This window comes from Sceloporus undulatus, chromosome 4, assembly GCF_019175285.1.
Source record: "Sceloporus undulatus isolate JIND9_A2432 ecotype Alabama chromosome 4, SceUnd_v1.1, whole genome shotgun sequence".
Classification (NCBI taxonomy): Eukaryota; Metazoa; Chordata; class Lepidosauria; order Squamata; family Phrynosomatidae; genus Sceloporus; species Sceloporus undulatus.
In genome coordinates this window covers 38,573,025-38,600,658 of record NC_056525.1, presented here as the reverse complement: position 1 = coordinate 38,600,658, position 27,634 = coordinate 38,573,025, and the positions used below count along the sequence as shown (strand labels likewise).

The 27,634-nt window shown below is 41.6% G+C and overlaps 2 protein-coding genes across 2 annotated transcripts in view; both read left to right on the top strand.

Moving 5' to 3' along the window:
• The window catches only part of LOC121928940 (E3 ubiquitin-protein ligase Itchy-like), a 7,359-nt gene extending 3,320 nt beyond the window's left edge, over window positions 1-4,039 (top strand). Inside the window, exon 4 of the mRNA XM_042464271.1 lies at window positions 4,036-4,039. Within this exon, the coding sequence (XP_042320205.1) occupies window positions 4,036-4,039 (4 nt within the window). The remainder of the gene's footprint in view (window positions 1-4,035) is intronic.
• Window positions 4,040-6,909: 2,870 nt separating this feature from the next.
• LOC121928939 (beta-2 adrenergic receptor-like) lies at window positions 6,910-25,176 on the top strand. The gene is made up of 2 exons (XM_042464270.1): window positions 6,910-7,871; window positions 25,032-25,176. Exons 1-2 carry the CDS (start codon window positions 6,910-6,912, stop codon window positions 25,174-25,176), a joined length of 1,107 nt encoding a protein of 368 aa, XP_042320204.1.
• Window positions 25,177-27,634: the final 2,458 nt, after the last annotated feature.

Here is a 27,634-nt window from a genome sequence, read left to right as displayed (position 1 = left end):
CAAAAGGCGATGTATCTTGCCAAAGCTAGTACACGTCCAGAGTAATATTGATCTCCCTTACTTGCTAAGTAAATTGATCAACTACAAACTATGGATTTCATACTTTACAATGCCTTACAAGAGGAAAGAGAAAGAATCCTGGCTTACTTTTGTTAGTGGGAGGTTGCTGCTTTAATTTAGAGATATGCCCAGTTGTAGAGTGATAAGTTGGGAATTTCTAAAGTGCAAGTGCTCATCTAAAAAACAATCTTCATAGCAGATAATGAAGTGTCAAAGGGATCTGGACTTCTAACAGTTTGTCAGTTGTGAATGAATTCTTGCGAGAGTAGTTTGTAAATGAATAAATTTTAAATTAACTGCTCCATTCAAGGACCAACTACTCACAAAATGCTTTGCATAAGATTAGTAACAAGATAACAAATATACTGTGATTTTAAAAAATTTCGCTTCTCTTCTGTCCTCATAAGTCCAAAAACCTAAAAGCAGTATCTCTTGGGGTCTTACACTGTGATTTCCCATCAGTGTTCAAGTTATATATCTGTTCAATGTTAAAATATTAACAAATTCTGCAAGCCTCTAGTGACCTCATACAAAGGAAACCAAAATCCTGGGTAAACATTTGCACTGCTGGAGTTCTTAGTACTGAGAAAATTAGAGTGTGAACTTGTACAGTATGTTTATCGTTTTAGTTCATTCAACTGGTTTAGAGATTCCTGGCCCTAGGTTTTTTCCCCATCTGCAGCAAAAGACAAAATGCCCTCCCCTCCATGTATTGCACTCAACTGCATTGGCAGTTATACCTCAGTTCTAAGATTCTCAGATCTCAAGGCCTGATCTTGAGTCTCAGAGCCTGAAAACTATTTTTGGTTCTCAGGGTGACAGTGCTACCTTGAAAAGTGTGTGTGTGTGTGTGTGTGTGTGTGTATTTTCTGATTTGTTAGATTCAGGTTGTTTTTTTTAATATGAATGACGTCTTTTGTGCAACTGTGGTTGATGCACAATGTAGCATGTTTAGTTGCATCACCAGGTGCTACCTCCTATGATGTCAAATGGGATCATCCCTAGTAGGTTAGTTTATGAAGCTGCAGAACAGGCTAGATGGCACATACTATTCAGTTTCCCAAAAGAAAGCAATGGTAAGTGGGCTTAACAAGTGTTGTTCCTGCTACTTGAAAGTATATGTTGTTGGAAGTGGCTGCCTCACTCTGCTTAATGGATCCACACACCATATGATGAGGAGGAAATGATTCATTGATATTTACCACAGGAACTCATGAAGGTCTCCATTTATGTCATTAAGGGCTGGTTTAAACATTCAGTTACCTGAACTGAAGGGTTCATAGAATCATAGAATCATAGAGTTGGAAGAGACCGCAAGGGCCATCCAGTCCAACCCCCTGCCATGCAGGAAATCACAATCAAAGCATTCCCAACAGATGGCCGTCCAGCCTCTGTTTGAAGACCTCTAAGGAAGGAGACTCCACTACACTCCGAGAGAGTTTGTTCCACTGTCTAACAGCCCTTACTGTCAGGAAGTTCCTCCTAGGGCCCATTCACATTACCTTTTAACCCAGTTTTGAAACCGATTCTTCCACGTGAAGTTTATATTGGGCCCGATTCTGTCACAATCCATGTCGAGGTTTGCACAAGGAAATGCCCCTTAGCGCGAGCTATCCACATTCAGGCTAAAATCCGTCTTTTCTGAAAAGACCTGGGTTCTGCAAACTATGAACTTGCCCTCGATCATGATCGGGGCAAATTCAGGGAGGGATTAAGGTCAGAGGGCGGGCAGAGGTCAGAGCATTCCCTCCCCTCATCTGAGGGGAGGGGGAGGAGGAGGAGGAAAGAGCTGAAGGAAAAAGGGGGATCTGGAGGCAAAGGGTGACAGGAGGCAAAAAGGGGGTGACTCACAGGGTTAATTCAGGGCAGGTCAGGGGGCCACAGCAAGCCAAACCTCCGCTCTCCAGGAGGGACTTTTTCCCTTTGGTTTTTATTTTTTAAAATTATTTTTGGCAAAATGTGCATGTTTGGCATAGATATATAGATACAGTATATAAATAGAACATGAGCAGGTCCAATTCAGGCAGGTCGGGGGGGGGGGCAGAGCAAGCCAAGCCTCTGCCTATCCATCAGGACCTTTTCCCTTTGATATTTTTTTTTTTATTATTATTTTTTCTATTCTATGCGCAATTTTTGCAATAGATATATAGTATTAGATAGAACGTGAGAGGAGGAAGAGTCAAGTCCGGCAGGTTGGGGGGGGCCCGAGCAAGTCCAACGCCTCTGCTATCCCTCAGGGACCTTTTCCCTTTGATTTATTTTTTTATTATTATTTTCTCTCTTTATGACCTATTTTTTTGCAATATAGCTATATAGATAAAGTGAGCAGGAGGAGGGTCAATCCCGGGCCGGGGGGGGGGGCAGAGCAAGCCACGCCTCTGCTATCCATCAGGGACCTTTTCCCTTTGTTTTAATTTTTTATTATTATTTTTCTCTGTCTATGCGCATATTTTGCAATGGTGTAGATCTATATTTAGATCTGGCTTCCTCAGGAGCCCTTTTCAGAAGAGTACTTTGCAAAAAACCTTTTTTCCTTTGGAATGAAAGTGCAATGCAAATGAATGCTCCAATGCGAAGTTACATGTTTCTCTTTTCCAATTGGCAAATTGATACAGCTTTTGCTATGTCTCTAAAAGAATTCAGGGGTAGCCTAGGGAAAGAAAAAAAATGCACCCTTTTCTGGTTCCCAGGTGGAGAATTATTATTATTATATATTATTAGCATAGCAATAAATTTTTCGGTCTTTGACCAGTGTGTGTGTGTGTGTGTGTGTGTGTGTATAAAATTATTACCTGTGTTGTGGCATTCTGGGGTGGCAAGGGGGTGGGATACAGGATACAGAGATGGCACTAGCTTGCATTTGGGGTTGAAAATGGGGCCAAGGCAGATCTCCTCCACGACCAAATGCCCAACCACACACACACACACACCCCAGAGGTTTTTAATTGACAAGTGGTGCCTGGTCCTTTAAAAAAAAGGAGGGGTGGGAAGCACACTTCCGATTGCCCAATGAGTGCTGCAAACGTCACTATGACCATCGCGGAACTAATTTGATTGACAGCCAGGCACCTTACCTTAAAGCCGATTGCTCCCAAGAGGGCCTTCAGGTTTAAAATGCCCTGATTGGTAGTCAGCACTTGCTCTGGAGGGATCCGGGGAGGGAGAGACCGAAACTTCCCAGTTTTCCAGCGCAAAGGTGCCAGTGGAATGGCCCCCTAATGTTGGGTGGAATCTCTTTTCCTGGAGCTTGCATCATTGCTCGGGTCCTTTTCTCTGGAGCAGAGCGAACAAGCTTGTCCCTCATCAATATGCTCCCTTCAAATATTTAACAGGGCTATCATATCACCTCTTAAACCTTCTTATTCTCAGGCTCAAACATCCGCAGCTCCCTAAATCATTCCTCTTAGGGCATGGTTTCAGACCTTTCACCATTTTAGTTGCCCTCCTTTGGACACGCTCCAGTTTCATGTCCTTTTTTAATTTGGTGCCCAGAACTGGACACAGTATTCAAGGTGGGGCTGACCAGAGCCAGAATAGAGTGGCACATTACTTCCCTTGATCTCGACCAGGGTAGGCAACCCTTTTGAGCCGGGGGGCCAGGTTGCTGTCCCTCAGAACAACTGGGGGGCCGAAGCAAAAATAAATAATTAAATTTTTTTAAAAATTAAATAATAATAAACCAGGACAAATGTAGGACAAATTTTCAAATGGAGGCACTTTTTAAATAAAAAATGGAGGACCACGAAAAAATTTGCTGATTTTTTTTTAAAAAAATGTTAAGATAAATGCCTGCTTCTGAGGCTTCTATAGACAATTGCCCCACCATGCCCCTCGGCGAGACGCCAAAGCCCCGGCGGCATCGGCAGCAGACCAGGCTTGGGCCCGGTCCCAAGGCCTCGCGGGGCCGCATCGGCCACGGGCCGCAGGTTGCCTACCCCTGATCTAGACACTATACTTCTATTGGTTCATTTTTAGGTGACAGTTTGTACAACACAGGGATAGCTCAATTAACAAAACCTCTGACAAATGCAAGAGTGGTCCATGTAAAAAAAAAAAATCGCCTGTTTAAAAAATCTTTTTATGTCTACCCAGCCCCTTTCCCTTCTCATCCTCTGTGTATCTGGATTTTTTAAAGCAGCATCAACATTTGGAAGATGGTGAAGAAGGGCTGGAGAAACTCAGAATTTCAGTACTGGGTTACAGCAGCATGTCTAGAGTAAAAATGTTTTGTGTGCCTCCCTACAACAGACAAAATAAACAACAACTGCCACCAGAATCCCTTACTGAACATGCATGAACAGCAGAACAGAGAAAACAGGGAAATAGGCAAACCTGCCTCTCTAGCAACGTCCAGCATGCTAAAGAAACGTAAAAGTTATGTGTGGCCACCAAAATTGAAATAATAAGAAAAGTAGAGGCTGGTGAAAGAAATATCATCCCTGGATTCCTTTTGGAAGGAGCCTTGAAGCGGTCTCTAGAAATTAATATATATATATACAGTATGTATGTATGTATGTATGTATGTATATTACTTATGAAAGGCTTATATGATCACTGGCTGTTTCATTTCACATGTGTATATTGTTAGATTTGGAGAAAAGGTTTGCTGAAACATGTTTTGAAATGTTCTTATTTATATGGTATTGGAACATATCCCTATTCTTGCCATGTTTCTTCTGCCTCTGGTAGCCAACATTCTGTCAAAGAAACAATGTCCAGGAACACATCTACTGTGTCATTTGAACTATACATGTAATGTAATAAAGAAGTGTTATACACTTAATGTCAATTTCACTTACTGTTGAGAGGTAGCACTGGTTTAAATGATATGGTTGCTCATCATAGTGGCTCTATGTTGGTATTCATAGTTGCTGATAAAACCCCCTTGTGGAGAATCTTAAAAACATATGAGCTAAGGTTGTGTAATTAAGATGTGATAAGCTGCAATAATTGTGATAACTTCCTACCCATAACAGTCAATATGGAAATTCATAGGCTGTGATATATAAAATGGGGTGAAGGAAATGTTTTGTGGGACAAATGAAGCCCAATGAAGCATTTTGCACCTTAAAGCCACCAGACATCAATTATTTTTTTTAAAAAAATAACAGCTGAATCTTAGGCCCCCAAATACTGACAAATCACTTAAACAGCTACATTTCGCTCATCGCCCCATCACCACCACTGTCTCCACAATCTGGAAAAACTACAAAGGGCAGCTGTTTATACACCGAACCAGAGAACCAGAAGTGATGTGATGTCACTCTGGGAACGGTGTTGTTTAAAATGGGGTATGCCCCCCACAAATACGAAATGTTCCCTGTTGTATTACATTTACCCACATCTGATATAAAATGACCATCACACTCTGCTCAACAGATCCCCCACAGATTCAGCACACTTACAAATTATTGCCAAAAATAAATATTTTGTTCATGCTTGATTAATCCACTACCAGTATTTCAGAAGAACACACTTGACTACATATGTTTCACAGTGGAGATTAAAAATGGAACCATTAATATTTAGCATGCTCTCACTTTTTAGATTCATGTGATGGGATCTCTAATTTTTCTGAACCCATAATCAGGAAGAGATATGTTAAACCCCAAACTAAATTTTAATTCCTTGAAAAAGAACGATTCAGCTACATAGCATATGGATTTTTTTCCTGGTTTTTCCTAAAACAAAACAAAATAAAACAGTCTTGTCAAAAGGGCTGTCATCACCTGACAAAAACTGCATTAAAAAAAACAAACACCAGTCATTGAATTGGTACTGAACTCAATAGCTCAGACTGCATCTACACTGCAGAATTTATGCACTCTGGCACCATTTTAACTGCCATGTCTCAGTGCAATGGAATTCTGGGATTTGTGGTTTTGTGAGCTATTTAGCTTTCTCTGTGCGAGAGCTCTGGTGCCACAACAAACTACAAATCCCAGGATTCCATAGGATGGAGCCATGACAGTAAAGCTGTGTCAAAACTGTGAAGATTATCGCACTGGGGTTAAAACGTCCCCCAGTGCATTCTAACGGGGGCGAGCACGGAGCATGACGGGAATGCGATCGGGCCCAGAATGCTATTTTACTGCACAGCGGAATGCCGCCGTCGCCGCCTGGCATTCCCATCGTGTTCCCATCGAGTTCCAGGGGACACCATCGTCCCCTGGAACTCAATGAGAACGTGATGGGAATGCCTGGCGGTAATGGCGGCATTCCGCTGTGCGGTAAAATAGCGTTCTGGGCTCCATCGTGTTCCCGTCACTCTCTGTGCTCGCCCCCATTAGAACGCACCATGGAATGTTTTAACCCCCGTGCGATAATCTTCTGTGTTAAGTGTGGCAGCAGCCTTGGTGCAACCCCCTGAAAATGATGAATCAGTAACCCACGCCAAGGAAAGGAAGGGGAATTGCTTTCATTAGTTCTTCTCAATTGCCACCTCATGGTTTAATCTTTTGTACTGGTTGCCATTTTTTTTCCTATCATTTGCTGACTCAAACATTCAGTTCCATCACAATTGTGCATACCAATTTGGCTAAGCAAAAACGATCCTCTAGGAAGAGACAAGGAAGTGAGTACAGTTCAATAGAAAAGGTGTGTAGGGGAAAGTTTGCATCTCAAGTCCTTTTCTGTTTGGTTCTACTCAAGCATTTTAACAGTTGTCTAGCCACAGTTCTCATACTGACACACATGACCATTTGAATTATTCATACCACTGTATTGTAGATTTGCATGTCCAGAGATTCAGTGCAGGGGCAAACAGCCTGTAAAAGCCCCTTCCAATTAACACTGGAATTGATATCCTAAGCCTGTAACTCTGTGTCTGAAGGAAAGAGAAGCTGGCCAATGTTGGGAAACAGCAGTAGCAGAAGTCCCAATTGCACAGACTATAGCCAGGATTTTGCTGGAGAGGTCAGCAAGGTGTTCCTCATGGTCATTATGATAGTGGCCATCATTCTTGGAAATCTCTTGAGCCTCTTGGTCTTTCTCCATGTCAAGCAATTCAGAACTTCTCAAGGCTACCTGAAGACCTCTATGGCCCTGTCTGATTTGGTAGTGGGACTCGTAGTGCCTTACTCAGTTTACAGGGAGGTGAGCAGGTTGTCATCCTGGATGGAAGAAGAGGGCGATCAGTCTGGCCAGCTCGTCTGCTTCGTCATTGGCCCTATCTTTACAGGCTGCACTTTTGTCTCCAACACCACCACCTTTTTGCTTTCAGTAGAGAGGACCATAGCAGTGTTGAAGCCCCTGCAGAGGAAAGCAGTGATCACCAAACGCAGGACCATTTGGTTTATTATTGCCTCTTGGGCCACAAGTTTCTGCTTAGCAGTGATACCTCTCCTTTCCAACCCTGGTGTTACCTTGCAGTACAATTCCTGCAGCAAGATATGCATGTATTTCTTTCCTCCAGACAAGCTACCTGAATCCCATTGGAATGTTCTGCTTCTGCACCCTCTGTTTGATTTTGCCCTGTTGACTGGCACCTTTGCTATCAATGCAGTGACCTTTGCTTCCCTGCACCGTTACAGCAAGATGCGGAAGCAACTAGCTGAAGAACCTCAGGGTGGCCACCGGCTCTCCTTCTCAGACATCACTGCTGCCAAAACCATTGGCTTCCTGACTTTTGCTTACTTCATTTCCTTCTTACCTGTTGGTATATTTGCAGTGGGGTATGTGGTGGGATACTCTTGGTGTCAGTTTTCCTTTTATGCTTTCTGGATCCTCATTTCCAATAGCTGTTCAGATGTGGCCATCTATAGTGTTTGGGACCCCAAGTTCCGGCATGGGGTTCGAGAGCTGTTCAGCAAGTAAGTGTTGATATGAGCTTCTCACTGCCTTGGCTGCTTATTCAAGTAGCACAGTTCTGTCCTGAAATGTATGATGCAGTTCATTTCTACCATTTTGCCAGGAATCATTGCTGTGATTGCGACTGAATGGTTAGTTGTATTTTTCTGGGTTTTAGTTGTTAATGTCATATTCTATTGTTTGTATGCAGTGTTTCTGTTCTTTGCACACACATCTCTTTTAGAAATATGTCATTCTCTTACAACAAATTGTAAATACATTATATAATTTTTGACTATGAAATTTAACAAATAACAATATGACACTACAAGAGAATGATGTAAATTTACAAATGAAATTTTAATATGAAGCTGTCAACTCTTCTGAACAGTGAGCTCACACTGAAACGTCAAAAACTGTGATGCTTATTTCACTATCTAAACAATATGTATTTTTCTCTCAAGATGATGTTGACAGCTTGAACTTCTATTTTGTTGATAGACCTTTCTAGAAAGTATTTACAAAGGACTGGGGTATACTGTACTGGTAAATATTTTCACACTGTTTGATCCTCTGATATGACTACTTTAACTTTTAAAGAGAATTGTAATATTGATTGTGTCAAATTATCCTGATGACTAATGTTGTTCTGAATGTATTCAGTGAAGACATTTCCCTTTATTAAAGAACACCACAAAATAATGGTTATTGTTTCAATTAACATTTTAAATGGATTACTTCAGTGAAAAGATGTACTAATCTGCTTTACAACAAAACATTTAGCACCAAAACTCTTGAACAATTTTGTATTAGCTAGATTTGAAACTTGAAGCTGGGGCAAAAGCTATCTATTGTGCTCTAAGCCTTTTGCACACTCTAATGCAGTTCAGTGTGGGTACATGTCAAATATAAGTACATATAAAGTTATGCACAACGAGACTTCAAATGATGGAGTTGAAGTTGACAATGAATAGCCGATAGGATGGGCACCATGGTTTTGACTGCTATTTCAGGTGCACAGTAGCCATGGAAAAGACAAAAAACATTTTGGGAATCATTAGGGAAAGAATCAATATAAACTGCAGTTGTCATAATCATAGGCTGGGAAATTTCATTTTTAGACTAAGAACTTTCTGAATCCCAAAGCCAGCGAACTGCACTTTTGAGTACTGTACTGAGGTCCAAAAAATAACTTTTCTAAGTTGTAATAACAATGCCTTTCTACAAATTTGTCTTTTGGCCAGAATTTGAGGAAAAATGGGGACTAGCATATTGTACTCTCTTATAATGAGTGATATTGTTGGGTCATATACTGAGGCTGATCTATTATGTTTTAGTAAATGCAAATAGCATATCCTATGATCTACTCTGGCATAGGTGTTGTAGCTGTTGTTGTTGTTATGTGTCTTAGACTCCAGGAATGTAGCCAGGATTTTGGGAAGGGAGGGGTCCAGACTAAGAGCCACCATTTTGAGAGGCTAAGAGCCCCCCCCCAGACACAAAAAGAGGGTCGAGCGTTTACCTCAGGATGGCACCACATTAGCTTCCGTTATGGCTCCATGCTATGAAATCTTGGGATTTGTAGTTCTGAGGAGCTGTTTAGCCATCTCTGTCAGATGCCACAACAAACTACAAATCCCAGCATTCCACAACATGGAGCCAAGGGCAGTTAAAGTGGCATCAAAGTGGATTATTTTTTCAGTGCAGATGCAAACTGAGTCATTCCTCTGAAGGTGTATACATCAGATAAATTCAGGTCATTAAAGCAAAGTGCAGCTGCTCAAGCAATGAGCGGCAGCCACCCTGTTAATGCTCAAAGACACTCTGTTCATGCTTGGAGACACTGCATTCCAACTTCTGAGCTGAGCTAAGAACCCAGGCTATCCACACAACATTTCATTCCCACGTCCAGAGGGATTTTTAATTCCAAGACACACACACACACACACACACAATTTTTAATTCCATCTATCTATCTATCTATCTATCTATCTATCTATCTATCTATCTATAACAAACCCCTTTAAGAGAATCCTATTTGGGAGAAAGGCAGGATATAAACCAATCATAAAAAATTATAGTGCAATAGTCCATCAGTGCATGGTTTGCATTATAAGACTTATAACTTTAAAACTTTTTAATTTTAAAACAATAAAATCACAGGAGACAGAGTGCTATAGAATCATGGAACATAGAGTTGGAAGAGACCCCAAGGGCCATCCAGTCCAACCCAATTCTGCCATGCCGGAAATCTAAATCAAAGCATCCCCCCAAAATAGGTAATGAGTCCGTATATTGGGGAGAAGGTGGGATATAAGAAAATAATAATAAAATAACAACAACAATATCTGCCTATTGTATTTTTGTGAGACATTTAGCCTTCTTTGTTAGAGAGCTCTGGTGGCACAACAACTACAAATCCCAGGATTTTTTCCATAGCTTAAAGTGTGTCGAACTGGATTATTTCTGCAGTGTGCCCCCTTATTAGACGGTCAGTTCTCAGCAGTCTGTGGTGCTGCTGGATGATGGGACCTGCACTCTACATTGCCTGGAACACAGCCCCGATTCATTACGGGCAGATTTGGGGAAAACACTTTAAAAAGGTGAAAATAAGAAAATAAAAATCCTTGCAAAGTAAACCCAGGGTCTGCCAATGGAGTTTGCTTCCAAGGCAGGAGGGCAGAGAGGCCCAGACCTTTGCAGCCGACCTTTCATTGGCGACCCACTTAATATTATTCCGTATGTTAATTAATAATCAAGAAATCCAGAGTTGGAAGAGACCACAAGGGCCATCCAGTCCAACCCCATTCTGCCATGCAGGAACTCTCAATCAAAGCATCCCATTGACATGCTGAAAAGGGGCCAGCTAACTGTATTTTATTTTATTTATTTTTTTTTTTAAAAAGAGAAAAACAAGCTGGAAGGAAACTTCTTGCTTTTCGCATCACAGACCCTCCTCTTTTTTTGTTGTTTCAAAAATGACTAGTTTTTTGAAAACATGAGTTCATATCAGAAGAAATGCACATAGTAGAGTCGTCTCCTTTATCGTGACTTCTGAAATCTGAATATCCGAAATCCAAAACTGACCCATGAGAGCACCGGGTTTGATCCCCAACTCAAGGAAACTGGAAATCCGGAAGTTTTAGATAAATACTGAATTATTGGTGTGGTCCTCAGGATTTCGCTGGCAGCTCAGTGTACGGAAGCACAAAATTATTTTTAAATTATGTGTGTATTAAATTCCTTCAGTCTATGTCTATGAATGAGCATAGGAAACAAAATGGATTTAATGCTTGGACTGGGTCCCATCTCCAATATACCCATTATACATATATAATATACCAAAAATCAAAATCCAAAATACATCTAGTCCTTGCATATTGGAGAAGGGAGAGTCAACCTGTAGTTGATAAGCGATTATATTATTATTGTTGTTGTTATATATTATTATTATTATTATTATTAGTATTATTATTTTATATGTAACATTTTACTAAGGTATATGGATATAACTGCTGAAAGAAAGTCAGAAGTCACATTTTCTTTCTTTTAATATTACCTTTTAGAGCCTTCCTTCCTTTCTTTTGTTCTCCCTCCCCCCCCCCTTCCTATCATTCTTCCTTTTTTCCTTCCTTCCTGTCTTCGTTCTCTCCCATGTCTTCGTCTTCCTCCTCCTCCTCCTCTCCTCCCCCAGGAAGGCCGGGAGACTTCTTTCTGGCAAAAGCGTGGAGGAGGAGGAGTGGAAGGACTCAGGTGGAGAGGAAAAGAAAGGGAAAGAAGTCGCAGGGAGAGACCCCCACCCACTCCCACTCCCCCCCTCTCCCAGCTCCTTCCCTGTGACTTCTTTCCCCTTTTCCCTCTCCATCCGAGTCCTCCATGCTTTTGATGGAGGGGAGGAAGAGGGGGAGGAAGGAGCTTGAATGTCCCCATGCCTGAAGGGGGGGGTTCCAGACCCCTCGTACCCCCCACTTAGCTACGTCCCTGAATATCATGGGATTTTCTTGGCAACCTCTTCTGAGGTTGAAAGTGTGACGCCCTATGGAGGCCTCAATACAGAGCAATGAAATCCAAGAGTTTCTCATCTTAAATATGTTACAATACCCATTCTTACCAATTGTACATGGAATCCTCTCTTCAGTCTCTATTGTGGTTGCAAAATTATCGAACATTTTATTTTTTTAACACATCCAGGGAACACATCAATGTTGCTCATGTTTCACTCTTCTGATTGTCTGGACAGCGTATTATCCACAATATTCTCCAGCCCCTTATGTGTGCAATATTAGCAGAAGACTTGGAGCAGAAGACTCCATCATAACAACTTATTATTATTACTACCCTTGGTATTATTAAGTGAGCACAAAGGCAAATGATTGATTTGTCATGACAAATCTTTGCCCCCACTTGTGGATAGTTTTCATATGACATCAGGAGCACTGAGCATTAATTTATTAAAAGTCCATATTGTCACTAAACATTCCTTTTTTATAATGGCCAAATGCTTTTCTTGGGGTAACAACGTTTTGCTCAGAAGCATAACAGGGTATAGCTATCCTTTCTCTCCCTTCTGAGAAACCATATAAATAGTTTGGTTTCATAGTTTAGAACCAAAGGCCAAACTATAATACAAAAATAGAGACTGGGCTCACAACCAGTCTCTTCCTTGAAGTTTTTCCTCTCTCCTCTTCATCAAGGAGAAGGCATGGTAATTTGTATACTCTATTTTCCATACTTCAGAAACCCAGTTGAGTAAATTACAGAAATATGAAGAATACACAAGTTTGGATCTTAATTAAGGATGTGCAAAGACTGATGTTTCAAAAGCCTTGTAGGAGATCAGGTGGTTGTGTTGCTGTATGCCTCCAAATTTTCCAACTTATGGCATCCCTGTTACAGGATTTTCTTGGCAAGTTTTTGTTGCCATTGCCTTTCCTTGAAGCTGAGAGAGCATGGCTTGTCCAATGTCAGATTGTGGATTTCCAGGGCTGAGTGGAGATTTGAACCTGGTCTCTCAGAGTCCTAGTGCAGCACTTAAACCAGTACACCATGGGAGATCAGGCCAATTGTAAAAAAAAATTTATTTAGGAGATCATATAGAGGATTATGAATTATCTGTTTGAATTACTGATTATCTGTTGCTGGATTGCACTGATGGAGTACACTCCATTTAGCTTAGTGATACAATATAAAAACCTGTTTGTGGGTTTTGTGCATGTGCAGTTCTATACTAAGGCCCACATACAAGAGTCATCCCCCCCCCCCGAAGACCAAAATGGAGGATGGTTAATGGTGTCCTCCTTTCCTGCACTGCTTCACTTGGGTACAAGGTGTATTTTTAGGCAAATGCATTCTCTCTTTGTCAGGAACCTCAGTCCTTAAGAGTTTTCTAATTTGCATGGGATTCTGGAAAATATAGTTTTGTTGTGAGCTGTATTGTTACACTAAGCAAAGCAGAGAAACTGCATTTCCTTTAGGCATTATATTGTCATATGTTGGCTGCTTATAACAGGGAAGTGTTTGACTAGTTTGACTGTTTGAGTGTTTCATTATTAGACCAGTCAGCTGGGCCAAACAGAAAGATGTGGATAGGTGAGTATTTCTACTAGAACCACAATGGACAAGGTTTCTCCTTTCCTTACATGCTACAGCCTTAGTACTGTTTACCACCTCTCTTCCATGGCTGTCTTGTTTTTCTTTAAAAAGTAGCAGAAATATTAAATATAACGATGCAGATTAATTTAGATCCTGCCTTTCTATGAAAAGAAAAATATGTTCCAAACATCTGACAAAACGAGCCTTCATAAAACCACCATCAATAACAATAACCAAAACCATATAATTGTTTCACAGAAGCAATCTGTATTTGGTAGAATATCATGTTTTAGATAAATAAATAAGATAGGTTTCCAAATATTTACCAAAAATGCTTTGCATAAGACCAGAGGTGTATGGCCCTCCAGATGTTGTTGAACTGCAGCTCCTATCAGCTGTAGCCAGCATACCCAATACTGAGAGATGCTGGGAGTTGCAGTCCAACAGCCGGGGGGCTACATGTTCCTCACTAGTCTTTGTTTTTCTTTTAAAAGTATTAGATTAGTAAAGCAGAACTGAAATGGAAATATCTCTGGAAACAGTTCCTCTGGGTCTCATAAGATTTTCAGTTGCCTCTTTCTTACCATCCACTTCAGTACTTGGCAACAGGGTCACTTAGGCTGCATCCACACTGCAGAAATAATCCAACTTGACATCACTTTAACGGCCATGGCTCACTGCTATGGAATTTTGGGACCTGCAGTTTTGTGAGACATTTAGCCTTTTCTGTCAGAGAGCTCTGAGGCCACAACAAACTACAGTTCCCAGAATTGTGTACCATTTAGCCCTGGCAGTTAAAGTGGTATCAATTTGGATTATTTCTGCAATGCAGCTGCAGCTTTAGTTTCCTGCATTTTATGTACAGTTTTCTTCAAATTCATTGGCTTTTTGACTGTGCTGATAGCTCCAAACCATTCTACCCCCTCTAAAACTAACATGTAACTGTGAAATTCTAACAGTTAAGTGTAGAGTTGCCATATCCCTCCTGGGGGCAGGACTTTCCCGGTTTGGGGCGGGTCCGCACGGTCCCACCCTGGGTTGGCCCCACCCCCGGGATTTCACCCGCCCCCTGGCGATGGACGCCAGGCAGGGCCAAAGGGCCTCGCCTCAGCAAGGCCCCTTTCCCCTGCCTTGCCGCCTCCTCTGCCAGCAACGGAGGCCCCCAGGCAGGGGAAAGAGCCTTTCCTCTTCTTTCTCCTCCTCCTCTTCTTCTGCCTCCTCTCCTCCTCCTCTTCTTCCTCTTCCTCTTCTTCTTCCTCCTCCTCTTCTTCTTTCTCCTCTCCTCCTTCCCCTCCTCCTCCCCCCTTCTTCTTCATCTTCTTCCTCCTCTTTTTCTTCTTCCTCCTCTCCTCCTCCTCTTCTTCCCTTCTTCCTCTTCTTCTTCCTCCTCTCCTCCTCTTCCCTTCTTCTTCATCTTCTTCTTCCTCCTCCTCTTCTTCTCCTCTTCATCCTCTTCTTCCTCCTTTTCTTCTCCTCTTCCTCCTCCTCTGCTTCTTCCCCGCCTCGTCTTCCTGTTTTTTGGCCAGAAAGGGAAGACATTTCTGGACATCTGTCTAGGAATAATGCCAAAAATGTCCTCCATTTTTGATCATGCCTAAGAAACATCATTTATATTAACATTTTTTTAAAAAATCAATCAATTTTTGGCATGTGCCTCCATGTAAAAAAAATGTTTCCTACTTTGAAAATTTTGTCCGAATTGTCAAGGTTTGGGAGGTCCTGACTTATGGCAACCCTAGGAAAGGTGTGGATCAGTAGTTATTTCCACTGACCGCTATAATGACTTCACAGATCAAACAGCAATACTATGGCTCAAATAATAACATTTTGCTCACTCACGGTGTGCCATATATCTCTTGGACCTATCAAACTGCACAGTTAAAACACTAGATGTCCATATTCGCTGCCCATGGAATCCAGTCTAACGGATCCAGGGTTTTGCAGTATTTAAAGAAGGAGCATTTAGGGCTAAAGTTTATTAGTGAATGCTCTTGGTGGATTCTTTGACTCCGCGTCACAGTTTCTCTCCCTGTTGCCAGTGGAGGCGGGACGGAATTGTTTTAATACAATTGGCATTGAAATTTACTTTCCCTTAATTGTTTCATGAGTACTTGCATAGTTTTTGTTTTCTTCTACTTCCTTCCTTCCTATTTCCTTCCTAGCTGGTGTTCATGAATCCCTGATTAAAATGTCGCGCCTGTTTGAAGCCCAGTACTATCACTTGCGGCCCCTAAGGTGATTTTTAGATTTTCCATAGATTGATGTGAAGCTTAGGCAGTTGTTGGTCAGATGGACAAGAATAAAGGGATCCATGATTTCCTGGCTACGATGATGCCGTTCCCAAAACGGATGAGAATAAGGGACTAGAGTAAGTACTATTGTTAATGACAGTATGTGCGTGGGCTGCCAAGTCCTCACCTTATAGTGACCTATGAATAAGATTGCCAAGCTATCCCTGTATAATCCACCCTGCTCATCTCTTCAAACTCAAAGTCATGACATCCGTACTAAATTATGGCTCCGTAATGTGGTCTTTCCTCTTTCTTACCTGCTTGCATTTCCCCCGAGTATTATTGTCTTCCTCCTATGTTCTTGTCCAGCTCCTGAGCTTTCCTAAGTAATAGCTTCATTTAGCCTTTTGTCTTTGAGGGAGAGTCCAGATTTGATTTGAGTTTCGAACATATTGATTTTTTTTCTTTTTAAAGTGGTTTATGAGATCCATAGAAACACTGCTTTCAGCAACCCATTTCAATGAACTGGTGCCTCTTGTCGTTAGCTTTCGTTCACTGTTCATGTTTTCACAACCCTGCAGAGAAAGTGAAAATCTGTGGAACAGATGATTCTGACCTTGGTATTCATGAAAATTTGTACACTTGTGGGATCCTATCGAATTCACGTCCATATGGACCGTCCAAATCTGATTTCTTGACCACACTCTCCTCCAAGTAATTGAGTCTGTGTCAAAATAACATTTTTAAAAAAAATATTAACAATGTATGCATTTATATGCCACCTTCTTTCTCCCCAGAGTGGGACCAAAGATAACTTCGAAAAATAGGGAGAGCCAGTGTAAAGAGAGTGGTTGATGTTGACGATACTGTGGAGACCAGATGTGAATCCGGGTTTGGTCCGGGTAAAACAACTGGGTGAACTTGGGCGAGGTCACACGCTCTCAACCTTAGTGGATGGCAAGGGGCTACCACCCCCTCTTGAGAAACCTGTCAATTACTTTGCTTGCCCTCTGCCACCACAAGCAAGGAGAGGGCTAGTGGGCCACGTTTGGCTGCCACGACCCCCCACACTGGGTTGCACCAGGGTGGGGATGGCACTGCCTTCTCCTGAAGATCTTAGAGTCTGGCAAGGTTCTTATTGGAAGACAGTGTTTTTCAAAATAGTACAGCACACTGTTGTAGGGCTATTAGTTCACTTTTATTGGTACAATTGCCTCCTTGTGGAATCCTGGGATTTGTGTTAGGAAAGGGAATTTAGAATTTTCGAAGCAGAGAGCCTTAGGCCTCCCAAACTATAAACGCTAGCCAGCATACACCACGGAGAAAGCCATAGCATAGAGTGAATAACATGCGATAACATTGTAGTGCATTAGTCTCCATATCAGGACCCAAGCGGTTTTAATGATTGTTGATGTCCATCATCATATAATCATAGAGAATCATTAGAATCGTAGAGTTGGAAGAGACCACAAGGGCCATCCAGATCCAACCCCGCTGCCATGCAGATGTTCCTAGCTTCTAGAAACTGGCCAAGGTCTACAATAAATTCATCAAAGAGGCAACAGTAGAAGGGTCCCATTGGGACTACCTGATGGGAAACTTAGGCCACTGGGACGGAAAATTCTGGTCTTTCTTAACTCCCCAGATGACGCAGGCCCTCTTTCCCATGACTTTATCTGGGGTTCCCTCAGCTTCTGTAAATTGTTCTACTAGTCTCATAGGGTGAAATAGTCGTTAACTAGTTCTTCGGTACTGACAAATTTAGAGTTGTTAAATTAAAATATGGCTTGGTAATTATTAGTTCTAAAAACCCTTTTCTTCCCTTTGGGCCCAAAACCATAAGAGAGCCACATTTTCTTGTTCTCACTCTGACCTAAATATAACCACCAAGGGGCTACAGAATGATACATTCTGCACGATAGGAAGTGGCCTCATAAAAGTTATCCATAGTGCACACACCACAATATCTAGCGTGCGTAACAAAGCGAGATCCTCCACAATGCTTGGAATTGTGGCTTCCAGCATCCGTGAGCATTGAACCATGGGCTAGACAAGGGATCTGGGGTTGCTTCCAAACCTCTGAAAGGTCATGTTTGAAAAACTAATTTCTGTGTTACTGACAGAGCGCTCAAAGGCTTCAAGAGAGGACCGTTCCCTACTTACCCAGTGAACCCGAGTGGGAAATTTTACTTGGAAAACAGGATACTCCCCCAATAGGAGCCATTCCTTCTTCTGATAAGGAACTGTCCCTGAAGTTCCATTTGGTCTCCAAGCCTAAAAACCTTGGTCATAATTTCCATTTGCGCCTTTGGGTATAAATATTTACCCTTCCCATCTTGCTGCCAGGAACCCATGCAATGGCTACCAAAGTGGTGAAGCAAACGGGGTCCCTTGGCAAGCATTTAAAGCGACTGGTTGAGGGAATGTTCTCTTGAAACAGGGGCTTCTTTCTTCCCTGAACAATATTAACTTAACAGAGTTCATCCATATTAAAGTTATGGGGTTCACAGTTGCAAGTGCCTTGCCCAGGGTGCCAGTAGTTTTTTATACATGAATGTGTTTTTCTCATTTATTTATGTTGCTTTGCCTCGGTAAGGACAGCAGTGGGTCTGAGTACGTCAGCCCTCCCTTTCATGGGGAATCTTTCAGACCTCCCCCCTTTCATAAATGGAACTATCAGATTTCACCCATAGACTTGATGGGGGTGCTGCATTGATGTGGCTGCGGGTATTCACCTTGGGCAACGCCCATTTAACCCCTCCATTTGCTCCTTGCGTTAGCGAGGTTCGCAGATTGTAAATCCGCAAAAATGAGGATATGTACAGTTTTTTCTGCCCTGAGCAGTTATATTCCCAGATGCCAAAAAAAAAAAAATAGATTTCAAAAATATTCAAATATTTTTGATGTGTTAACGTCCAAGGGTACTCAACCGAAGGTCTAACAGTGGCTATTCACTCTATGGTTTAGCCAGAAAAAATTGTTTGGGGAGTGTGGAGGAGCTAAGACTTACTGATGAAACAGCCTTTTTGGGGTATATACATCCACACTTCTCCCATGCCTTCTTTATCATATATACCTTTGTCTTCAATGGTTGCGTCTCTCTTTCAGATGCCAGTAACACATCCTCTCTTAATTCGGAGCTGTTAAGGTGTTCTATACTACACAATTTTAAACAGTTTTTGATATATTTTGAATGCTTGTGATTTCCAGTCTTATAGAATCCTAAGTATGTTAGTCTGTTATCATAGTTTATTTCATACTAAAGAATTCCATTACTCACAAACTATAATCCAGAATTTGTAGGATGGGTATGCATTCAGGTGGTTATAAAATGTTTAACTGTTGAGTTTGAGGTCTGGTATTTAATACATGAAATACTATTCTGGATGTTTTATTGCTCTTGCTTTTATCTCAGCACAAGACCTCTTGTGTTCCAGCTGCCACATCTCTGAGCTCTTTATATTTCCTTTTGTTTCATTACCAAGAGCCGAACCTGTCAGCTTTATCATGCTCTCTCCTAGGACTGATTCATGAGCAAATCACTAAAAAGGCAGATTGCTTACACCTTTTGTTCACCTCGCATTTACTCTATGCTGCAGGTCGATGAGGCATGCAGATGTCGACTACTATAGGATCTAGGGATAGTTCACCAATCTTTTCTTTTTACTTGTGTGTGCAGTTTCTTCTTTGAGTCCTTTGCAATCACAGAAACTTTAACATCAAGACCATTTCTGAACTGTGCTGAGGAAATTAGAGTTGATTCACGCTTTGACATGAAATTAAGACAGATCTTAGCTAAAAGTACTATTCCCCATCAGGTGAATGTGAGGGATCATTTCTTAGGTGTCCGAGAAGAACCCAAAAATGGAGGTCTGCAGTTCATTTTAACTTCCAGGGGACGGCGCAGCTGCCAAAATGTGATGTTTTCCTCAGAGTAAAAGAACCTGGTTCTTTCCAGGTTCTTTTTGCGGTGCTTTTACATTGCGTGAACCATTGGAGCACTTGTGATGTAAGCGACATGCAGCAATGTGCAGTGCTACAAGTCTCTTATGTTAATTTGACGGCCCCTGTGGACAGGATGCTGCATTAGGCCGCCGCATTTACATTACTAGGTTTTGGACCATGTGGTTGTGTGAGTGTCTGGAAAACTATTATCGCTGCTGTCACACCACTTTTGCCATTCTTGGCTTAGTTTGGTAGTTTTGCTTCATCCAGAAGGTGGCTATAAGCAGAGTGGAGAGTGACTGGCACTACACGACTGGGAGTAAAGTTGTAAGTTTATTACTTATAATTTAGACTTTCAGGAGATAAATTGCAGCAAGCTTGCACAAAATCAATGGAGCCTTGCAATTCTATCAAGTGCTGCTTACTTTGCTAGCTGAGCTGGAATATGCACTTATCTCTTTTTCTCTTGCTTTGAGTGGCTATCCAAACTAGGAATTTTTTACCTTTTCCCTGCTCTGGAGTTGGAGATGTGAACTTGAGACTCAAGACAGTCCTAGACTGGAAACCCTATCCCTGAGTGGTATTTACTTCTGTTTAGATAGCGTTTAAAATTCTACACTCTGTAGCTCTGATTTCTCTCCAGAAGAATGGCACCAAATATCTTTTAAATCTTTTCACCTAGCTTCATAAAGTGCTTTGGATATTGTGTGTGGATCTTCTTAGCACCACCTCCATAAGAAGCAAACATTCACAAATATCGTTTAGTTTAGAAAAGCAATTTCTTATGAATGGGCTCTGTGGCTTTCAATGGACTTTATCACACGGGAAAATCAGGGATTTAACATGCTTTTTCCAGGACTCTGTGCTGACTAATTTTACACACACTCGTTAATTAAGAGGACTTATCCCATAATAACAGGAATGCTCCACAACAAATCATTCATTGATTTCCCATGATATTTGTTTGCTGGAAACACTTCTGTGTTTATTCTTCTCTATCGTTGAGTTGTGTGAAATTCTTAGCTTATCACCAACTGTCCCGAAAAATGCCTTGTTTAATCCTTGATTTTTCCCTGTGTAAAGTCCTATAACCTATTATTGTGATTGCTTCATATAGTGTATGTTTTTGTTGTTTGTTGGACGGGACTTCTTAACTGTCTTCTTAATAAATAGCTTTCTAGAACGCTTCTGTTTCACTCAGTAATTGACCAGTGTATAAAGCAGAGTGTGAGACTTGTATCCTTCTCTCTAAAGTATTTTAACATTCTTCCATGGGTCTTTCACACTACAAATTATAATGCTATGATTCCACTTTTAACTGCCATTGTTCTGTAGTTTGAATCCTGTAGTTTGTATTCTCAAATTCCTGGCTGATAATTCTAAACATCTTCCAAAATTCCGAACTCTGCTATGGCTCCAGGATTCAAATGGTGCTTAGTTGGGGCAGATTCATTTACATAAATGGCAATCCATGTCATGCTCACATGGCATGCTTTTCTCCCCTTAACTTATAATTGATCTTCCAAAATTTCTCTGAATGCCACCACTGTCATCAGTATATTTTAAAGTTTTTGAATAGACATAAGGCAATGGATTAACTTTTTTTAGTTTTCACTTTCCATTGAGAAAATTTCTGGAGTTTTGATTCTTTGTTTTATTCATTGTTGCTTGAATTGGCAATTTTCCCTTGAGTCAATTAGGTGGAATCTCAGGTACCTTTGTTAGAAAGAAAACCATTATTTCCGTTGGCATATTTTTTAGTAAATATGCCCCAATTTGGGTGTTGTTGTTTTTTTTATAATCAAGAGAACAAGGTATAATCAAGTCAGACAGCCTAGTCTTGATTTGATTATGTGAATTCAATCACAGCTGACTTATCAGGAAATCTATCATCTATTTTAAGTGTCAAGCCTGCCAAAGGAGAATTTGCTGCAGTGCCATTATATTGTAGCAGCTCATTCTTTCTTCCTTGCAGTCAAATGCCTCAGGCCTTGAGTTGGCTCAACTCTGTGCCATGTTATGCCCATAAAAAAAAATTAAGGATTTTTCTCCAATGTACCCAGTTATCAGAAAAACATAAACCCTGAACTATGGGACGTGAACTGGCAGATGGGGAGAAGAGAAATGTTGAACTTTTCCGTGACCCAGATTTGCTTCATGTAAGACAGTCTTTAAAGCGAATCCAGCCTTGAGAGAAGGAAAAAATAAGATCATTAAAGTTTTCATATTAGCTTAAAACTTCTCCGCATTCTCCATGCAAAGTGGCCATATTGAATGGCTCTTGGGAACCCACATCAGGGCTGAAGGACATGAAAGAGCTGGAGTGGCCGACAACAGTGACATCCGGATCTTTTAGTGTGGCATTTGCATTGATGTGTGTGGTTGTTGTGGTACAAATTTACAGCTAACAGGCAAACCCGTGGACAAATCCTGCTGTTCCAATTTCATTGATGAAATGAAAATTGGGACACATGTGGCAAGGAATGTCAAAGGGTGGTGTGTTGTTATGAAAGTTATTAATGATGGAAGAATACCCAAGCTAAAAGATTGCATCTAATTTGCTTTTGTACAGAGTCTAAGGGAATGCAAGATTTACCCTTCCCCTTCTCTCTCCCTTGTCCTCAATTGGTTACAAACTACTTCTGCACTTTGAACTCGTTTTGTCGGCATTTGCAATAACTGAAGGAAATTAGGAGAGACAGTAATCTGGACATTTAATACAACTGAAAAAGTGTGGCACATGGGATTAACAAAGATGGTTCCCTGCAAAATTTGGAAGTTGGGTGCATGCAAATTACAGTTAGCCCCCTTCATATCCACGCTTCTTTAACCACGATTCAAGCATCTACATATATATTTCTAAGAGCAACCTTGATTTTGCATTTTGATATAAGGTCACCATTTACTCTCTCATTGTATTTAATGGGACTTGAGCATCCATGGATTTGGGTGTCCACAGGGGGTCCAGGAACAAACTCCAGCAGTTACCCATGCCACTGTATTCCCTGGAGTCTAGCTCTTATCCAGTATTAAGAAGCTTTTCTGTGATGGCGTGCATGGTGCGTATGTGTGTCCATTATAAACAGACAAATAGAAAGACAGATGCTTTGGTTGATTAAAACCAATTTCCCCATTTCATTTAATTAATACTTTTTCGGTTTTTGGGTGTTTGATTTGAAAATCCTAGTGTTTCTAGAAGTTGTAAGATATTTTATAAAATACAGGTATTACTGATAGATAATCTAATGATTGGATCTAAAAATGGGTTTTACTGTTCTTTTGCACACAACTTTATGGGAAACAAGTTATTTTATTTTGAGTGGCACCCATGAATTGTGCCTGGTAGCCTATTTTCGTATAAGACAAAGTATTCCCTTGACAAGGTTGTCAAGTCATGTCTAACCATAGGGGTGGTGCTCATCTCCATTAATGAAGCCGAAGAGCCAAAGCATTGTCAGACTACTCTTTTGATCAGTCGTCGCATGATGCACATAATGCCTGTTTACCTTCCACGAAGTGTACCTATTTATCTACTTGCATTGGCGGTGTTTTTGAACTGCACGTTGGCAAAGCTGAGACTATTGATGGGAGCATCACCCCATCATGCGGCACGTGGGCCTGCAAACTGCACCTCAATCTTGCAAGCAACAGAGTCATATCTTAACGACTTGCACCACCACAAGCATAGTTATCCCTTTTTGAACATGGTCTAATCCAGTTGTTAGGTCTCAACTAGAGTAGATCCATTGAAGTAATTCTTATATATGTGTATGTATGTGTTCACTCTCAGCAAATTACTGAAATGTATCTATTATGGTTGGAACTAGTAACGGAATTAGGCAATGTTAAAAGTTAGTTATTGTGATTAACAAAAGCTTCATTTATTTCAGTGAGATCTTAGCAAAATGATTTTGGATTGGCGCCAAACTCAACACACAACAGCATACAGTTTAACAAAGTAGGGAAAACAGTGAGCAACATACATAAAGGCTAGCTTAGCTTTTGTGTGCAGCAGATATAATGGTGCCTAAGAACACAGCTTATGATCGTTCACCGTTTTGGGATCCACGTTTCCTGATTTGTATTTTATTGCATAAAAGGTTTTATATTCGATCTCAACAAAGGGATACAACTGGTCTGGAGTTTTCCACTTCTTTTTCTGCCATTAGTATTCTATTTTTCTCCAATACTGAGGGGTATTGTGCATTGGTATTATGGACCGATTGATTTCGGTGTCAGAATGTTTTTGTATTTAATTGTGGGCAAACAATAAGATTAAATCCAATGTAATCTGCTTAAAAATAGATCCACGAAACGAAGGAGACTTACAGTAAGTTGTACCGACAATCCTGTTAGTTCAGTAGGTTTACTCTGTGGTGCACGAAAGTATGATTTAGCTTTTTAATCTATATCTCACCTAACCATGAAAACTAACTATAATCTGAATTAAAAATATCCCAAACAAAATTTTCAACAAATGCAATCAAATTAATCATAGGTTCACAGATCCATGTTTACATTATGGGTGGGGGTGAATGAGCAATCAGCTGCCATCAGACCTCAAGATATGGACATGATTAACCGAAATAAAAGTTACTGTAATGGGTTAAACATATGCCGCTCAATTAGTAACGACAAAATAGTTTTATAACCCTGGCCTGGCTTTTGCTTTGGATAGTTTCCCAGGGTTGGGTTTATGTAGTTTTCATTAGTTCATGAGTTGATTGTCTAGAGGTATGAGTAACCCGGTTGCAAATTGTAAACATTGGTGTTATCCCTGTTGTCTAACTGCAAGAGGTGAAAGACGCGGTGAGATAATCCAAGTTCATGTCTTTCTGGACAGAGGCACAGGGAATAACAACAGAAGATACTCACTGAGGGTAAGGAATAAACTTTGAGCTTTGTACTATTAGCGATCTGGATAGGTGAACGCGGTTATAGTTGACAACATCGAAGCTATAATTAAGGATTCTAGTCTATGTTCAGGCAAGATATTTGTAACACGTTGTTAAAATGTAGATTCGTGAGGCCAGGTTCTTTTGCCACTTTTTGCATACAGGACTAATGTAACCATGAGGAAGTCCACAGTTTATCTTGGAACTGAAAAATGTCCTTATTAGGACATATTAAAGGAAGAGGTATAGTGGCACACTCGTTCTATTTTTGGAAAGGTCAAGCTGTAAATTTGTACCGTAGTCATTTCCATTTTCCAGAATTTCACAGGCTAAAACGAGACCATGGTTTGCCGGTGGATTCTTGAAGCCTAGTCGAAAACGTTGAACGCGATCACGATATTTATATTTCTTTAGTGTCCTCCGGTTGTAATCAAGAAGTAAAGGGGAATAAGGGCCAGAACTGATGGAGAGTAGAAATGAAATTACATAACAAAACAAATCTGCTTGTAACTTTCCACAGTACTGCCATGGTAGATACATCCACTAGGAAACACGTTTGGCTGCTTTGTGTTCCTGACGCAGCTCCAGGCGAAGAATGCATCAACCATTGCAGGAAATTGGCTAACTGTTTGATGAACCCTTTGCTAGATGGGTCAAAAGCATAGCTCTGAAGTTAACATGTTTGATGTAGGAAAAATACTCATTTTCTCCAGCCCTCCACAACAGTAATTTTAAATCATGGGAAATGTGAGTAGTATATTCCCCAGCACGCTCACAATTGTCTTTGTGAAATCAGTTTCATAATGTAAGAAACAAGTTTTTTATAGTGGCCTCTAATGTCCACAAATCTAAACCATCTGTGCGGATCCCCCCTAAAAGCAGGCCTGCAAGTTCCCTACATTGGTCGCCAAATCAGTCTTTCCCCCCCTTTCTCCATCGAAGACACTCCCGGGACCAGGTACTTGGGGCTCAAGTGATCGCTGTAACAACCATTGGCTGTGTTGTGTCGGTGGGGTTTACCTGTTGTAAGCATGACAGACTCTGTCAAAACTTAACATTAACAGCCAACACAGTGGAATTAAAAAATAAAAACCCCAAACAAATAGAAGTTTAACAAGAAATAATTGTACTTATTAGTGTACATATGAACACAGGGGACCCTCAGTATCCACTGGGAGTTGGTTCCAGGGACCACCACATGATTCCAAAATGTCTGGAGGGTTCCAAGTGTCATTATAGACAATGGTTTAGTAAAATTGCATGCGGTAGTAAATGCTTCGTTTTGGACACCCCCCCCCAAAAAAAAAATATTTTCAAGTTGTGGTTGTTGAATCTTTGTGGGATGCAATCTGTGAATTCACAACTCCATAAACCTGTTCAGAAACCCTACGTCCTCCCGGTGGATATCCCTATCTCCTATAAAACTTTTCCCTATCGTTGCAATGGGGCGAGGTGGTTTGAGTGTTTTGACTACGATCTGAGACCAGGGTTTCTATTCGGGCGTGGCCAGGAACCCACTTTGGGCCGTGTCAACTTTCTTGTCAATCCGCAGGGGAATAAAAATCAATAGAGTTGAAGTACCACAAAGCCATCCAGTCGCAACCCCCTGCCAGGCAGGAACATAAAGCAAAGCACCCCCAACAGATGGCCATGCAGCCCTGTTAGAAACCTCAAAGAAGGAGATTCCACCACGTCTTCAAAGGAGTTGAGATCTGATCCAAACCAAGGAGGACTGGTTAATGGGTGCAAGTGTGGAATCATTAGGTGGAAGTGGCCATGTTACCTCCGAGTTTTATACAGTTGGAAAGAGACGTCAAAAGGCATAGTCAGACACCATTCTAGACTTTAGGAGAGCGAATTCATTAAACCTTGAGAAGTTTGAGGGTGATCCCATGGTCGAGAAATAATAAAAAGGAAGGGAGTTAGGATGGGAGGGAATTTCTCAGAAGAGATACTGGAAGGCACGATTTCAAACATTTCCAGTGAGAAGAAAATGGGAGTTGGCTCAATAAACCAGTTCCGGGAAAGCAGCCAAGGTCTGATAGACAGCTAGTTTTTCAAACAACACCCCCTCCCAAACAACCCCCTCCCAGCACAGCAATCAGTGTAAGCTACTTAGTCCCTGAGGTTGCAGAAGCTTTTACAAAGGTTTACCAGAAGAATTGTCCAGACTGTCCGAGTTCAGGGTAACAATAGGCAGGAGTAGAATCAAGCAATCGCAAGGTCAAGTTTTCCGGGTATCCAAGACAGGACCAGGAGCCAGAGAAAGAGTCTTGTCCCTAAAAGAGTCAATATCCACGGTCAAAACCACAACCACACAATGCCCTCCAGGTGTTAAGAAGGCAATGACTGGCCTTCAACTGTGCCTATTACGAAAGACGCTTCGGATAAAGCCTCCCGAGATGCTTCAAAGGCCCTCCTCTTTCTCTCGACGCTCATTGAGGTAGGCACACTGCCCAGATCCTCCTCCATGTCCCCACACCTCGCACCAAGGAAAACTTGACTGCTGACCTCTGGAGGGGGCCAGAGACTCTGCTCCAGCAGAACGAGGGCCAGCCTCTGGCGCCTCCATTACAGGTTCCAAGCCCCTGGGGGCGCTGGCCCTCATTAATAGGTTCATATCCCATAGTCTCCTATTCATCCTCTGAGTCCTCCAAGCCATCTTCCAGACTGGGCATGACATTACTCCCCTCCTCATCAATCTCCCTCTCACCCTGAAGGAGGACGAGCCCATTCAGGGAAGCGCGATGGAAAGGCATTAACCAAACGAGGGCCTGACTCTAAGGCATCCTCCCAGGAAGCGCTCCTCGGGCCCATAGCCACCCAGTCAATAAGATACTGGAGGCGACCATCGAATTCGACGGAGCCAAAATCTCAGCCACCTCGAATCTCCCTCTTCCCCATCCACCGGACTGGATCAGGCGGGAGGAGTTGAACCTGCATCCGGTCCGGGCCGAACCCCTGAGGCAGGGAGCAAAGCAAGGAGCTGTGGAAGACGGTGGATCCCGCCGTGTCACGGGGAATCGGGAGCCGAAAAGCCCCACGGATTAAGCTGGGCCAAAATTTGTATATGGCCCCACGACGGGCATCCAACTTGCGAGCACGACCGCTGCAGAGGAAGGT

Excerpts from the sequence above, each read along its gene's own strand:
- LOC121928939 (XM_042464270.1), top strand. The coding sequence starts at position 6,910 with ATGTTGGGAAACAGCAGTAGCAGAAGTCCCAATTGCACAGACTATAGC. Across the intron at positions 7,872-25,031 it reads GTTCGAGAGCTGTTCAGCAA|TACTGCCATGGTAGATACAT; the intron begins GTAAGTGTTGAT and ends AACTTTCCACAG.